The sequence below is a fragment of the Chenopodium album genome, chromosome 22 (genome assembly GCF_948465745.1).
Source record: "Chenopodium album chromosome 22, dcCheAlbu1.1, whole genome shotgun sequence".
NCBI classification, from domain to species: domain Eukaryota; kingdom Viridiplantae; phylum Streptophyta; class Magnoliopsida; order Caryophyllales; family Amaranthaceae; genus Chenopodium; species Chenopodium album.
Window position 1 is genome coordinate 510,577 of NC_137855.1, and position 17,196 is coordinate 527,772.

General features: G+C 34.7%; 1 protein-coding gene across 1 annotated transcript; it reads left to right on the plus strand.

The window, feature by feature from the left end:
- Nucleotides 1–189: 189 nt before the first annotated feature.
- Nucleotides 190–16,184, plus strand: LOC145606301 (formate--tetrahydrofolate ligase). The gene is made up of 5 exons (XM_081662315.1): nucleotides 190–493; nucleotides 1,096–1,245; nucleotides 13,576–14,751; nucleotides 15,108–15,254; nucleotides 15,687–16,184. Exons 1-5 carry the CDS (start codon nucleotides 332–334, stop codon nucleotides 15,960–15,962), a joined length of 1,911 nt encoding a protein of 636 aa, XP_081518441.1. The 5' UTR covers nucleotides 190–331; the 3' UTR covers nucleotides 15,963–16,184.
- Nucleotides 16,185–17,196: the final 1,012 nt, after the last annotated feature.

Below are 17,196 nucleotides of genomic sequence, written 5' to 3' on the forward strand. Positions count from 1 at the left end.
TGAGTTATGACAATCCTCATTTTTCATTGCAATTTTTTTTTAAAAAAAAATTAAAAAATTTGCAAAAACACTAGGATAAAGTGATAAACACTACATTTGAAATTCATAACAAAAGTTATCCACCTCACAAACAACACTAGGATAAAGACCATCCAATCCAAAATATACTTTGTCCTATTATTGAATGAAAATTCCCTTTATTATCCAAAAAACAACTCAAATTAGTATATTCACGACCCATCAATTACAAAGTTGGAATAATAATTGTACAAACTTTGAATCAAAAGAAATATTCATCAATCAAAAAAATAAAAATCAACAAAATAAAAAAATGGGATCATCGAAAACTGTGAGAAAGTTAGAGGTGGCGTCACCTGTACCGGCGGACATTGACATTGCGAATTCGGTGGTGCCGCTTCACATCGCCGACATTGCCGCCGATCTCAATCTCTCTCCTCAACACTACGACCTTTACGGCAAATACAAGGCCAAGGTTCTTCTTCTTATTCTCTCTCCTTTGACCAAATATTTGACCCTGCTTATCCATTTCACTTCACTCTTATCAGTTACTTTCTGTTTCGAAAATGATTGATTTTTTGATCTGGGTTTGCTTAATTTTGTGTTTTTTTTGATGAATTGATTGAGAATTTAAGTGATAGATTGAATTTTTATTTTGGTTTTCCTTTAATTTTGTGTTTTTTTTTTTTTTGATAATTTGATTGAGAATTGAAGTGATAGATTGAATTTTAACCTGGTATTGCTTAATTTTGTGTGGGGGTGTATTTTTTTTTTTTTTTTTTGGGATGAATTGATTGAGAGTTAAGAGTTAAATGATTAATGATTAATTGAAGCTAATTTAAGCAGGAATGGTTACTTTAGATGGAAATTTCCAACTTTTGTCAGTCAACTCATCTTAATTACACAATGTTCTTTTCCCAGATTTAGTTATTTTCTCATTAAAGTTAATATAGACTTTTAGTTTTGTCGCCAATTTGCTTCCACTTCTAGCAATGTATCTTTTACCTTGCCTACTTGATGTGGTTGTTGCTTTTTAAGCACCTTAATTTAGCAAATCTTGATTTTGTCCGGAAATAGGTTTTGTTGTCTGTGTTGGATGAAGTTCAAGACTCCCCAGATGGATATTACGTCGTGGTTGGTGGAATTACTCCGACTCCCCTCGGGGAAGGCAAGTCTACTACCACTGTCGGTCTTTGTCAAGCCTTGGGAGCTTTCCTTGATAAGAAGGTAACTAAGTTTGTTTTAAGTGTTTTGTGATGTTCTATTTACTTGGTTGTATACATAACACTATTTCTCTATCTTTTTTTGGTAAGACTTGATTTTTGTAAGTAGCTTATTACTCCCTCCATTTCTGTCTAAACGTGTCTTTTGAGGTTACGTGCTCAAATTATAAGGAGTAATTAGTCATTGCATTAAGGAGTTTTTAGTTGTTGCATTAAAATCAAAGCTAACAAGTATTAGTACTACTATAGATGAATAGACCGTTTAGGGCAAGTCCTTGTTTTACGAGGATATGCCACGCTGTCTGCAAAGTCCTTCTCGTGCTTACAGATTTGACTATTTTATGCTTGCTAGAAAGTAATGGGTGCTTTGCATGGATTAGCATCTCTTTGACTCTGTAAATTTCTGACATTTGAACTTGAGAGGAAAAAGATTCAAAAATTTATGACATTTGATATATGTACTTAGATGCTTTTGATCACGAGAACTTCATAAATCTAATAAGTATAATCACAATTATGAGATTACCCTTGTAAATGTACTTGATCAGCGGACTTCAGGAGTTCAGGTTCCTAGGTAATACTGAATTACTGATCTATGAGTATGGTAATACATTTATTGTATTAAAATGGCAAGATAAGTTGTTTCTCGAGCCAACTACTATTCCTATTTCATAACTGATTATAAAATGTAAATAACCAAACATTAAATTGATAAAGTGTGGAATATACCTATAGATTATGACTGTAGCAACTATTAAAATGTTAAAACTTGGTTGAGTAAAGTGGAACACTTTATATCTTTTTTTTTTAATTTGTTTTTTCCAACTCTGCTTGAATTCCTATAACGCTAATTCAATATTTGTGTTCCTAGCTATTCCTTTAAAATTTTAAAGTTTTTGAATTTTAAGCAGGACAGTTATAATTTTTGTGTTTGTCATAGATTTTAGAAAATCGTCCATCTTCCTTATTTCCATGATAAAGCCAATGCTTGCGTGGTCCATTCCCTTTTGCTTTATTATTTGGCTCTCTTATCTGTGACCTTTCTATTTGTCCCCTGTATTCCATATTTGGGGTATGATTTTGTGTGCTGTGTATTCATTTATAGTCTTTCTAACTTTAATTGGTTCCTTTCCCACTTTTTTTTTAAAAAATTACCCAACTTGTAATTTACTCTTTATTGGGTACAAGGAGTTCAAGATGTATGCACCTTTATACCTATTTGTTCACCAGTTAGTTGATGGACTGTTTTATCCCTTACTATTTAAATACAGGCAGTTTAGGATGAATTAACACATTGTTAATGTTTTTGTTTTTTCCTATTGGTTTGAATTAGAATTTTATCTTTTAGGGATCACATCATACATCATACATCAAGTTTCATACGTAGTATATGCAAATGAAAGCCTCCTAATTGGAGTTCATTTCTGGTTTTTTTTTTTTTTTTTAGATCCCACCTTCTGAGGCCTATTTCAAAATTCCTATGTAATTTTTCTCCAATTCTTATTATCAGCGGGGAAATAGGCTGGGATGACTTTGTTCTTCTGTTTCCTTGTGAAGCTGTCTTTTGTATTAAGAATTGGGCTACAGATCTTACCTCTCTTAAATTTTACAGTACATAACTTTGTATTCGTTCTTTATTTTGCTTTCTCTTAGGTTTTCATATTTGTATTGACAGAGACCGGTTTCATGCTTTAGTGTTTTATAAGTAAGGCCTGAATTGAGCTATTGACACAATGATCTTCTTTGCTTTCATAATTCTTCAGGGTTCAAAATTCACTGAAACTTTTTCAGTGGCTTTAGCAATGGCTAAAAATATGTTCTAGACAACCTATTCTGTTACCAACATAAAACAACCAACTTTTTGCCTAAATCATTACTTCTGCCACTTGCAATTCCACTTTTCACTTTCTTTCTTTTCTTAGTTCAGTGCAAATTGTAACCGTTCAAAATGTTTAGAAATGGATATAGTAGTAGTAGTAATAGTTTGGTGAATTGATGAAACAGTTTAAGTTGTTGCCCCTAAAAATTTGAGGAAAATTGGGGTATGGCGGGAAAAATTAGTGTAGTAATGCTTCGTTAATCTTGGCAACCATGAGGTTCCATGAGGCCATATTTTGGGTGCTTAGCGTATCTTAATATTTATAAACAACCAATACCAAATTAGCAACTATGGTGGGTGTAACACCTATTAAAAAAAACCAACATCAACAAAGTTGTGAATTTGTGATTACTTAATGGAGGATCTTTACACCTTGATGGAACGACGAGATGCCTAATTGGTTAATGGAATCATCCTTTTCATCTTTGATTGTCTCTACCAAATGTTTGGAAACTCTTTTTCGTAACTTTAGAGACCTATTGCTAGTCATGTTATAGTTCCAAACAAACTTTAATGACCCTTGGAGACACACCCTAGATTCATTTTATTTTTGAAAAAAACTTCCCTAAATTGTGTATATTATAGCTTTTAGTTTTAGAGAAATTTCAAAATTATTTAATCTAATTGAACCAAACTCAATCTCAAGACTTTAGAGAGTTGATGCAATGCCTAAACCAAAATTGGGGAACCTAGGAGGCTGGGACACACCTCTGCATCCATTTTAATTTTGAAAATTTCTTGAAGTTGTTCCGATAACGTGTATTATTCACATCATTATAAATTATTACATAATATTACATCATCATACTTTTATGACATCATTATACTTTATGACATCACTATTTTCAAGTCACATCACTTCATTTTACTTTTATGAAATCATTATAATCAAGCCATGTCAGATTATTATACTTATAAGACATCATTATATTTCAAAATTTCACGAATTTCAAAATAGAAACAAAACTCATTATGTACTTTATAGACATCTTTATATGTGTCTTATGGTTTCAAACCACCTTATATGATCTTAGGAGTCACCCCACGCATTCCGTTCATTTTCTGAAAAAATGTCAAAAATGAACCCGAAATCATGTATTATAGTCTTCAATTTTGGACAATTTTTCATTTTTTTGGACCCGAAAAAAAAATTGCCTAGATGCTTCCTATTGACCCTAATACACCCGGAGAGTCCATTTGGGTGGGTAAAACCATCCAATATGTCTTTAAACTATTAATTTACCCGTTTACAACTTGAATCAATTTCATAAACTCAAGGCTACCACAAACACTTATGACAACATATAATGATCATATATGGTTCTAAACGACATTATATGACCCCTAGATGTATGCCTTAGTATATGAAGACTTTTTGACACCGTGTCCAAAAACCTCCGAGATTGCCCACAAAGCGTGAATTATAGCCTTCAATTTTGCAAAATTTCGACTTTTTTTACGTGGAAATTTTTTTTGCCATGAAGCTTCCTATAGACCCTAATATCTCGTGGGAGTCCAATTGGGTGGTTGGAACCATCCAATATGCCTTTAAGCATCCAATTTACCCGTTTTTGTACATGCCTCCTCTTAAATTGGCTATAACTATTATTCAAAGCCTTCATTCCATAAGTGGAGTCGGCTACATGAACCAATTTTGATTATTCTGTGTAATTACAACAAAGATCCTCTTATTCCATCCCTTACTATCCAATGCCTCATTCTCATGCAAATCCAGCAACTTCATATCCTTCTTAACTCCTTTCAACCAAGTCATTTTCGGAATCCTTCTCCCTCATTTGACCCCTTAATGGTCCCACCTTTCCATTCTTCGTACCGATGCACCCTTGGGTTTCTGTCTTACACGCCTAAGCCAACGATTTTCCTTTAGTTTGCCTGCAATATCTGCCACACCTACCTTCTTGCGAATAACCTCGTTTCTGATTCTATCTCTTAGTCTCTTGGAGTATTCCCGCACTTCCACCTTAATATTCGCATTTTCGTAACCTAAAATAAAAGTAGGCAAGAGGTCTTAAAAAAAAGTAAAATAAAAGAGGACAAGATGTTTCTCATGGGTCCCATTAGACACTGAGAGGCCAATTTGATGGTTAACCATCTACCTTAACTCTTAATTGTGAAGATAGTCAGTTTTGAATAGGGATGTCAATGGGCGGGGCGAGGCAGATGTTGGCCTTCCTATCCCCATGCCCACCTAAAATTTTCATCATCATCCCCATCCCAGCGGCGGGTTCAAAATTCATCCTCATCTTCGCCGCGGCGGGTACAATTTCAAAACCATCTTCGCCCCAGTGAGTACAATTCCAAAACCATCCCCGCCCCACCCCCACTTAGATATCCATCCCCATTTAATCCCCGCCTAAGACCTGCCTAATCCTCACCTCCTAATACACAACCCAACATAATTAAAATAGATTACAAAAAAGAAAAAAAAAACAAAATTATTGTTAATATTACACTCTTTTTTAGTTATAATATTAGTGTATTACAAAGTATTATATCTACTATTTTAATTTACATAATTTTTTTAAAAAATAGTATAAAAGTATATAATTTTGTTATACTACCTCCGTCCCCAAATGATAGTCCCTTATGGGCAAAAATCACGGGAATTAAGAAACTTAAATAAAAGTAGTAAAATTACATTGGAAATATAAATTTGCATTGGGTATGTAAAATAGTAGAGAGAGAAAGTAATAAAAGTACATTGAAAAACAAAATTTACATTGAAAAGTTAAATTTGCACAAATATTGTTGCAATTGAAGAGAATTTTGATAAAAAATTGATATTAATGGTACTTGAAAAAAGCAAATGGGACTATCAATTTGGGACTAAAAATAGGCCATAAGGGACTATCATTTGGGGACGGAGGGAGTAAAAGATATACAGTTGTGGGTGCGAGGTGAGGATGAGGCGGGTATGAAGTAGGGCACGAAGGGCGGGGATAGTGCGGGTACAACGTAAAATCCACCTCCCCCATCACCCATGGCGGGTATGATTTTTATCCCCATCCTTGCCCACCACTCGCTAAAACAAGACCGTGAGGCGGTGATGTGGCGGGTCTCCTACTTGACTCGCCACACTAACATCCTTAGTTGTGGACTTTAGATCATTGTTGACTAAATATCACACCTCACATTTCTATGATCAACTAGTTAGCATTATGATTCAGAACAACATTTTATGATATGGATGCAATCCTCATAAACATGGAGTATTTGACATCTGAGTTCAAAAACTATTTGAAATTGTTCTGATTTAGTGAATTACAACCTTTACTATAGCATTCGGATAACATTTTGGGGTTTAGCAAAGGTAGGCATGGTGGTATTTCCCATGATTCCTATGAATACTCGGGAAGTCTAATCAGGAATCAGAATAATCTGTTGTAACTTCGAACTACCACTTCAATAGATGTAATCATTATACTTTTATGACATCACTATTGTCAAAGCACATAGTTCATTATACTTTTATGATATCTTATAATCAAGTCACATCACATCATTATACTTTTTTGATATCGTTATATTTCAAGATTTAATGAATTACAAAATAGAAACAGAACTCATTCTTGGTACTTTATAGACATCTTTATATGTGTCATATGGTTTCAAACCACCTTAAATGACCCTAGGAGTCGCACCACACATTCAGCTTATTTTTTGAAAATATGTCAAAAATAAACCCGAAATCATGTATTATAGTCTTCAATTTGGGATAATTTTTCACATATTTGGACCCAGGAAAAAATTGTCTAGATGTTTCCTATGGACCCTTATACATCGTGGGAGTCCATTTAGGTGGGTAAAACTATCCAATATGTCTTTAAACTATCAATTTACCATTTTACAACTTACACCGATTTCATAAACTTAAGGCTACCACAAACATTTATGACAAAATATAAAGATTATATATGGTTTCAAACGATATAGCATGACCCTAGGATATATGCCCTAGTATCTCGAGACTTTTTAACACCAGGTCCCAAAACTGCCCAAAAAGTGTGAATTATAGCCTTCAATTTTGCAAATTTTCGACTTTTTTTAACTCAGAATAAAAAATTGCCTAGAAGCTTCCTATAAACCCTAATACCCTCTAGGAGTCAAATTAAGTGGGTGAAACCTTCCAATATAAATTTAAGCATCCAATTTGCCCGTTTTCATACATTCCTCTTGTATTGGCTATATGTGTAATTTTATAAATATTTGACTTTTTCAAACCCAAAAAAAACAGAGGACCAGATGGTTCTCTTGGGTCCCATGAGACACCGAGAGGCCAATTTTATGGTTGGAACCATCTACCTTAGCTCTTGACTATCGAGATAGTCGGTTATGGACTTGTAGATCATCGTTGACTTAATATTACCCCTAACATTTCTATGATCAACTAGTTAGCATTATGATTTAGAACAACATTTTATGATCTAGGGATGTAATTATCATAAACATGGAGAATTTGACACTGAGTTCAAACACTATTTGAAATTGTTCTGATTTAATGTATTACCAGTTTAACACCTTCCATTTAGCATCTGGATAACATTTTCTGGTTTAGCAAAGGTAGGCATGGTGGTATTTCCTATGATTCCTACGAAAACCAGGGAAGTCTAGTTGGCAATTAGAGTCATCTGCTATAACTTCCGACTACCACTTTAATAGATGTAATCATTACACTTTTATGACATCACTATTGTCAAAGTCACATCAGTTCATTATACTTTTATGAAATCATTATAATCAAGCCACATCACATCATTATACTTTTTTGACATCATTACATTTCAAAATTTCATGAATTACAAAATAGAAATAAAACTCATTCTTGGTGCTTTATAGACATCTTTATTTGTGTCATGTGGTTTCAAACCACCTTAAATGACCGTAGGAGTCACACATGCATTCAACTCGTTTTTTGAAAAGTGTCAAAAATAAACCCGAAATCATGTATTATAGTCTTCAATTTTGGATAGATTTTCACTTTTTTGGACACGGGAAAAAAAAATGCCTAGATGTTTCCTATGGACCCTAATATGCCGCATGAGTCCATTTGGGTGGGTAAAACTATCCAATATGCCTTTAAGTTTTCGATTATCCTTTACAACTTACACCGATTTCATAAACCAAAGGCTACCATAAACATTTTTGACAATATATAATGATTATATATAGTTCCAAACGACATTGTATGACATCGGGATGTATGCCTTAGTTTCTCGAGACTTTTCGACACTAGGTCCCAAAACCTCTGAAACTGCCAAAAAGCGTGAATTTTAGCCTTCAGTTTTGCAAATTTTTAACTTTTTCTAAAAATTACCTAGAAGCTTCCTATAGACCCTAATACCCTCTGGAAGTCCAATAAGGTGGGTGGAACCTTTTAATTTGCCTTTATGCAACCTATAGACTTTAATACACCTTGGGAGTCCATTTGGGTGGGTAACACCATCCAATATGCCTTTAAACTGTCAATTTACCCTTTAACAACTTACACCGATTTTATAAATTCAAGGCTACCACAAACATTTATGACAATATTTAATGATCATATATGGTTTCAAATGACATTGTATGACCCTGGGATGTATGCCTCAGTATCTCGAGACTTTTTGACACGGAGTCCAAAACCCCCCGAAACTGCCCAAAAAGCGTGAATTATATCCTTCAATTTTGCAAATTTTCGACCTTTTCTAACCCGGTAACAAAAATTGCCTAGAAGCTTCCTATAGACCCTAATACCTTATGGGAGTCCAATTAGGTGGGTGCAACCATCCAATTTGCCTTTAAGCATCCAATTTACTTGTTTTCATAAACGCCTCTTGTATTGAATATAATTGTAATTTTATAAATATTTTGACTTTTTCAAACCCAAAAAGAAGAGGACTAGATGGTTCTCATGGGTCCCATGAGACACCGAGAGGCCAATTTGATGGTTGGAACCATCTACCTTAACTTTTAATTATTAAGATAGTCGGTTAAGGACTTGTAGATCATCGTTGACATTCTGATTCTGGCCAAAATTTATTAACTAGGGATGCAATCCTCATAAACATGGAGTATTTGACACCGAGTTCAAAAACTATTTGAAATTGTTCTGATTTAGTGTATTACAGCCTTCAATATAGCATCTGGATAACATTTTAGGGATTAGCAAAGGTAGGCATGGTGTTTTTTTTTCCCATGAATCCTATAAAACCAAGGAAGTCTAATCAGCGATTAGAATCATCAATAGATGTAATCATTATACTTTTATGACATCACTATTGTCAAGTCACATCACTTCATTACACTTTTATGACATTATTATAATCAACCCGCATCACTTCATTATATTTCAAAATTTCGTAAATTACATAATATGAACATAACTCATACAGTCATACTTTATAGACATCTTTATGCATGTGTTATGGTTTCAATCCACCTTATATGATCCCAAAAGTCACCCCACGTATTCCGTTCATTTTTTGAAAACATGTAAAAAATGAACCCGAAATTATGTATAGTCTTCAATTTTAGACAATTTTTCACATTTTTGAACCCGAATTTTTTTTTTTGCCTAGATGCTTCCTATGGACCCTAATATACCCCGAGAGTATATTTGGGTAGTTTAAACCATCCAATATTCCTTTAAACTGTCAATATACTCATTTACAACTTGCACCAGTTTAATAAACTAAAAGCTACCACAAACATTTATGACAACACATAATGATCATATATGGTTCCAAACGACATTGTGTGACTCCGGGATGTATACCCTAGTATGGGGGACTTTTCGACATCGGGTCCCGAAACCTCCAAAACTGTCCAAAAAGTGTGAATTATAGCCTTGACTTTCTTTTACCCGAAAATAAAAATTGCCGAGAAGCTTCTTTTAGACCCTAATACCCTATGGGAGTCCAATTATGTGGGTGGAACCATCCAATTTGCCTTTAAGCATCCGTACACACTTCTTGTATTGGCGATAACTGTAATTTTATAAATATTTCGGCCTTTTCAAATCCAAAATAAAAAAGGACATGATGTTTCTCATTAGTCCCATGAGACACTAAGAGGCCAATTTGATTCTTTTAACATCAATCTTAGCTCTTAATTAAGATATTCTGTTATGGACATGTAGATCATCATTGACTTAATATCACCCCTGACTTTTCTATGGTCAACTAGTTGGCATTATGATTCAAAACAACATTTTATGATCTAGGGATGGAATCCTGAAAAACATGGAGTATTTGACATCGAGTTTAGAAAATATTTGAAATTGTTCTGTTTTAGTGTATTACAACCTTCAATTTAGCATGTGGATAGCATTTTCGGGTCTAGCAAAGGTAGGCATGGTGGTATTTCCCATGATTCCTATGAAAGCTAGGGAAGTCTAAACGGCGATTAGAATCATCTATTGTAAGTTGTAACTTCTAACTACCACTTCAATAGAGGTAATCATTATACTTTTGTGAAATCACTATTGTCAAGTCACTTCACTTCATTATACTTTTAAGACATCATTATGATTAAGCCACATCACATCATTATATTTATTTAAAATCATTATATTTCAAAATTTCATGAATTACAAAATAGAAACAAAACTCATTCTTGGTACTTTATAAACATCTTTATATATGTCTTATAGTTCCAAACCACCCTATATGACCCTAGGAGTCACTCCACGCATTTAGTTCATTTTCTGAAAACATGTCAAAAATGAACCCAAAATTCATGTATTATAGCCTTCAATTTTGGACAATTTTTCACATTTTTGGATCTGGAAAAAAATTTGCTTAGATGCTTCCTATGGACCCTAATACACCCTGGGAGTTTATCTATGTAGGTAAAACCATCCAATATTCCTTTAAATGTCAATTTACTTGTTTGCTACTTGCATTGAATTCATAAACTCAAAGCTACCACAAACATTTATGACAACATATAATGATCATACATGGTTCCAAACGACATTGTATGACGCCCCCGATGTATACCTTAGTAAGGGAGACTTTTTGACACCGGGTCCCGAAACCTCCAAAACTGCCCAAAAAGCATGAATTATAACCTTTAATTTTGCAAATTTTTGACTTTTTTGTACCCGAAATTTAAAATTTCCTAGAAGCTTCCAATAGACCCTAATACTATATGGGAGTCCAATTGGGTGGGTGGAACCATCCAATTTGCCTTTAAGTATCCAATTTACTTGTTTTTTTACGCGCCTCTTGTATTGGCTATAATTGTAATTTTAGAATTATTTTGACTTTTTCAAACCCAAAATAAAAGAGGACTGGATGTTTCTTATGGGTCCCATGAGACACCGAGAGGCCAATTTGATGGTTGGAACCATCTACCTTGGCTCTTAACTGTCAAGATAGTCGGTTATGGACACGTAGATCATCGTTGACTTAATATCACCCCTGACATTTCTATGATCAACTAGTTGGCATTATGATTTAAAACAACATTTTATGACCTAGGGGTGCAATCCTCATAAACATGGAGTATTTGACACCGAGTTCAAAAACTATTTGAAATTGTTCAGATTTAGTATATTACGACCTTCAATTTAGCATCTGGATAACATTTTCTGGTCTAGAAAAGGTAGACATGGTGGTATTTCCCATGATCCCTATGAAAACCAGGGAAGTCTAATTGGCAATTAGAATTATCTTTTGTAACTTCTGACTACCACTTCAATAGATGTATGAGAAACCTAAATTTATGAACCAAACTTGATCTTCAGACTTTAGAGAGTTGTTGCTAGGCTATGCCTAATAATGTTTCAAACCAATTTTTGCTACCCTAGGGTACATCCTCTGCATCCATTTCATTTTTGAAAAACATTTACGAAATTGCTCCAAAATCGTGTATTTTAGCCTTTAATTTCTAAAAAAATAATTGACTTTTCCAAACCCAAATTAAAAGTGAACGAGTTCTCATGGACCCCATGAGACTCCGAGAGGCCAATTTGTTGGTTGGAACCATCCACTCTGGCTTTAAACTATCAATTTAGTGGTTTATGGACAAGCTTTTTGTCATTGACTTGATGTCATCTCGGGCCTTTCAAAGATCAACTAGTGAGTGCATATGATTCAAAATAATAGTTTATGTTGTTGGGATGCATTTCCCATAATCAATAGATTTTTTTTTTTTTTTTTTGAATTTGGTCTGATGTCGTGTATTATGGCCTTGAATTATAGCTGATGTCTAGTTTTAGATGATAATCTTCTGTCACATGTTTTAACTATCACTACAACTGATGTCTCTAATATACCTAAAGTTTCAAATAAAACTCAATCTCTAGACTAAAGAGACTTGTTGCTATGCCTATAATGGTTCTAATCAAACTATTATGATTCTGGAGACACTCTATGCATTCATTTTTGTTTTTTTGGAAAATTTCCCAAATTTGATGTGAGATCGTGTATTATAGCCTTTTTTTTAGAGAACTTTCGACTTTCCAAATCTAGAAATATTAGAGGACAAGATATTTCTCATGGATCTCATGAGACCCTAGAAGGCCATATGGGTGGTTGGAATCATCCGTGTTGCCTCTTAACTAACAATTAAGCGGTTATGAACATGCTTATCATTATTAACTCAATGTCACCCCGAGCCTTTTTGGGACCGTATATTGGGCGTATATGGCGCTGAACAACCTTTTATGATTTCAGGATAAACCCCCCACCATTATTAAAAATTCTGACACCGAGTTCCGAAAATTAGCTGATTTTGTGTATTATTATCCCTTTGCATTCAAAACACATTTTGGTAAGACCCAAGGTGCTTCCAATGCTTCCTAAGAGACCCAAGAGGGTTAATAGGTGGTTTGAGCCATTTATTCAGCGCGTCTCACCACAAAAAAACATTCTAAAGTTTGAATTTATGACACCAGTGTTTACTGTTTCTATATTAAATATCTATGTAGATTTATCCTCTTTTTGTGAATGTGTTAACTTACCTTCCAAAGCTGCGTACACTTCTCTGCAGCGTTGGTTGGCTCTTCCTAGATAGGCTCATAGTTTTCTAGAATCCCCCCCTTAGATTGTCATATTCCAAAGTTTACTGAAATACCTAGATCAACTAATTTGATTCTCTAGTACAATGCTCCATCCTTTCCAATATATTGTCCACCTTTCTATATTGTTTGTCCCATGCTCTTGTACTCTTTGGTTAAATAATGTATATTAACACAATCAAATTTCTCTGTTCCCATATATTGACATGCTATAAGCTAGTGTCCCCTCTCTCTCTCCTTTTATTTTTTTTTTCTTTTTCCTTTTTTGATACATGGAAAAAATCAACATGGTCAGTATCTTTGGTAGTATAAATTGCCCCATTGCTTGTGTTATGGACATTTTAAAGATGAATTTTTTCCTTAGTGCTCCATCATAAGTAATTTTTGTGTTTGATCTTTTGAAATCTCTAATCAGGTTCATATTCTTCCAGGTTGTTACTTGCCTTCGTCAACCATCACAAGGGCCAACTTTTGGAATAAAAGGTGGTGCAGCTGGTGGTGGTTATAGTCAAGTGATTCCAATGGATGAGTTCAACCTTCACTTAACAGGGGACATACATGCTATTACAGCTGCAAACAATCTTCTTGCTGCTGCCATAGACACCAGAATTTTCCATGAGGCTACCCAATCTGATAAAGCTCTGTTTAACCGGTTGTGTCCCCCTAACAAAGAAGGTAAAAGAACCTTTTGTAACATAATGTACAGGCGTTTGAAGAAGCTTGGTATTGATAAGACTAATCCAGACGATCTTACACCGGAAGAGGTCACCAAATTTGCTAGGCTTGATATTGACCCTGATTCTGTTACATGGAGGAGAGTTATGGATGTGAATGACCGGTTTTTGAGGAAAATAACTGTTGGTCAGGGGCCTGATGAGAAGGGGATGACTAGGGAAACTGGATTTGATATATCTGTTGCTAGTGAGATAATGGCAGTTTTGGCTCTAACAACCTCTTTGGATGATATGAGGGAGAGACTTGGAAAAATGGTGATTGGAAATAGCAAGGCTGGAGAACCAATAACAGCTGATGACCTGGGCTTAGGTGGTGCTTTAACTGTACTGATGAAGGATGCAATCAACCCCACGCTGATGCAGACTCTGGAAGGAACACCAGTGCTTGTTCATGCTGGTCCTTTTGCAAATATTGCTCATGGTAATTCCTCTATTGTTGCTGACAAGATTGCTCTGAAGCTGGTTGGGTCTGGTGGATTTGTAGTTACTGAAGCGGGATTTGGCTCTGATATTGGAACTGAGAAGTTCATGAACATTAAATGCCGATATAGTGGTTTGACTCCGCAGTGTGCTATTGTCGTTGCCACAGTCAGGGCTTTAAAAATGCATGGTGGTGGACCACAAGTAGTGGCTGGCAGGCCTCTTGATCGTGCTTACTTAACAGAGAATGTGGGTCTTGTTGAGGCTGGCTGTGTTAATCTTGCTAGGCATATTTCAAATACTAAGGCCTATGGTTCAAATGTTGTGGTTGCCATAAACATGTTTTCTACTGACACAGAAGCAGAGCTGAATGCTGTTAGAAAAGCAGCAATTGATGCTGGGGCATTTGATGCAGTTATTTGTACTCATCATGCCCATGGTGGAAAAGGAGCGGTTAGTACTGAATACTCTAGAGTTATCAATATTATGGATGTGATGCTAGACTGAGTAGCCTTTTCAGTCGAAACACCTTTTTCTTGTTTTGTGTTATTGGTTTTTTGTTTTTTATAAAAAAAAAGAAAACTGAAAACAAAAAACGATGCCAAACAATCCCTAACAATCAGAGTAGTGGTATACATTTCTTTGTTTGCAACTAAGCTCCCTATTTATGAGTGTAGGAACTTTGTTTTCCGCTGTGCTTGATATTACTTTAGTAAGATATGGAATCAATGTTACCTATCTCTTTGATTGCCGATTATTTGTGAGTGGAATTTTATCTGGATCTGATGCTCTTCTTTGATATGTTTCAGGTGGATCTTGGCATAGCTGTTCAAAAAGCATGTGAGAATGTAACACAGCCTTTGAGGTTCTTGTATCCTCTGGATGCTAGCATCAAAGAGAAAATAGAGGCAATAGCAAAGTCTTATGGTGCTGCTGGTGTTGAATACTCAGAACAGGTCAGCAATTTGGTTATTTGGACTAGTCTGGGTGATAAATGCTCTTTGATATGCTCCTTAATTGAATTATTTACATTTAAGATTGTTGACTGTTGTACTCCCAGCCTCCTAAAACAGAAAGTTTTGTCTACATGTGCTTATGCAATGCAAGTCTATGTTATAATATCATTTTCTAGACTCACTATTTGGTTAGTGTTGAAGTAATTGTTCCTTTAGTCAATGATATAATCTTCATTTACCTAACAAATATAGAACTAGTGACCAGTTTTTTTATCTTTAAGAAACAGCCATTAATACAACATATGTAAAAGTGTAGATAACATATTTTGGAATCTTTGTATATCAGCACCAAACCATTCATAATGTTAATGCTCTAATCATTGCCATGATATTAGCATGTTGAAAGAGTCTTCCCATTTCTTCTTTTTTTAGGCTGAGAAACAAATCGAGATGTACAGCAAACAAGGCTTTTCCAATCTTCCAATCTGCATGGCAAAGACTCAATATTCATTTTCTGACAATGCTGCTGCAAAGGGAGCTCCAAGCGGATTTATCTTGCCTATTCGGGATGTGAGAGCTAGTATTGGAGCTGGATTTATTTATCCTTTGGTTGGAACCATGAGTACAATGCCTGGGCTTCCTACAAGGCCTTGCTTCTTTGATATTGACCTCGACACAACTACTGGGAAGGTTATTGGTCTTTCTTGAAGATCATATATTCAGGACAGATTTGAGACAATGTTCTCTCTTCCAGCACAAACTTCTTGGAGACCTTTCATTTTGTATGAACTTGTATGTCTTGTGCTCAAATTTTTCTTTTTGCGTCAATAAATAAGTAGAATCTAATTTGCCTTCCCTTTGCTCAGTTTGTGTACCCCAACTTGTGCATCAATGTTGATATAATTATTAATATTGATTTTATACTTCGTATACAGTATTTCATATTATATAGCTGTAGAAACTTGTCAAAGCTACCCACATATAGTAGACGGGCTCATTACTTCTGCTCTAAGTGTTGATTAGAATGTGAGGAACATGTAGATCTGCAAATATTTTTTTTTTTTTAAAAAGCTTACTTCTTGCATCCCAGATTCCCAGTAACTGGGTGAACACATCCTTCTATTGTGTCTTCCCATCATCAGTAGGATGCCTTGTTAGCTCGATGGCTATTCACGGGCTAGGAAGAACGTCTGTGATCCAAGCAATGTGGTGTCTTTGATCACCTTTGGTTCATATTTAGGGGAAATAGAGATGATGAAGTACCCCATTGACATAAATGATGCCTATTGCCCTTAAATTAGATTGGGAAAGATGTCACCATATGTACCTTGTTTTTGTATCTAAATTTGTTGTCGACTTGTTGGACCAAAAAATATTGCTTAACAATATTTGATTGAAATCACATTTTATATAATAATAATTTTTCTTAATTAGCTATAGATACTTTTTAATAACATTAGATATTGATATTAAACACGCGTCATTCTGTTTTTTTTTTTTTTTTCCGAGTCCCAAACCATAATACAAAGTATTAACAAATGGTACAAATGTGGCAAATATTGATCTATGATATTAAAATTACTCCTACATAAATTTTGCAACATTTGTGTGAGGTACATCTATCATAAATCTAATTGTGCAACAAATAAGCTACTATTTTAGGTCATTAATTACTTACGCCGATATTCGAAAATAGATTTATTTCTCTTTTGAAATCAAGAAAGATCCTTAAATTTTCCATATTAGGTTTTCCCTTCGAGAGGAGAAAATCCTCCTACAGAAAATTAGAAAGTCCCTAAAACAATTTTAAACTTAACTAACAATCATCATCAATTACTTTCCATGATTAGTATGCATTGAGAGGCGATAATCATCACTTTTTATCGTCACTCTGCATCAACTATTCCAATTTTTTCTGGGAATTTGGAGAAATAATGGATTA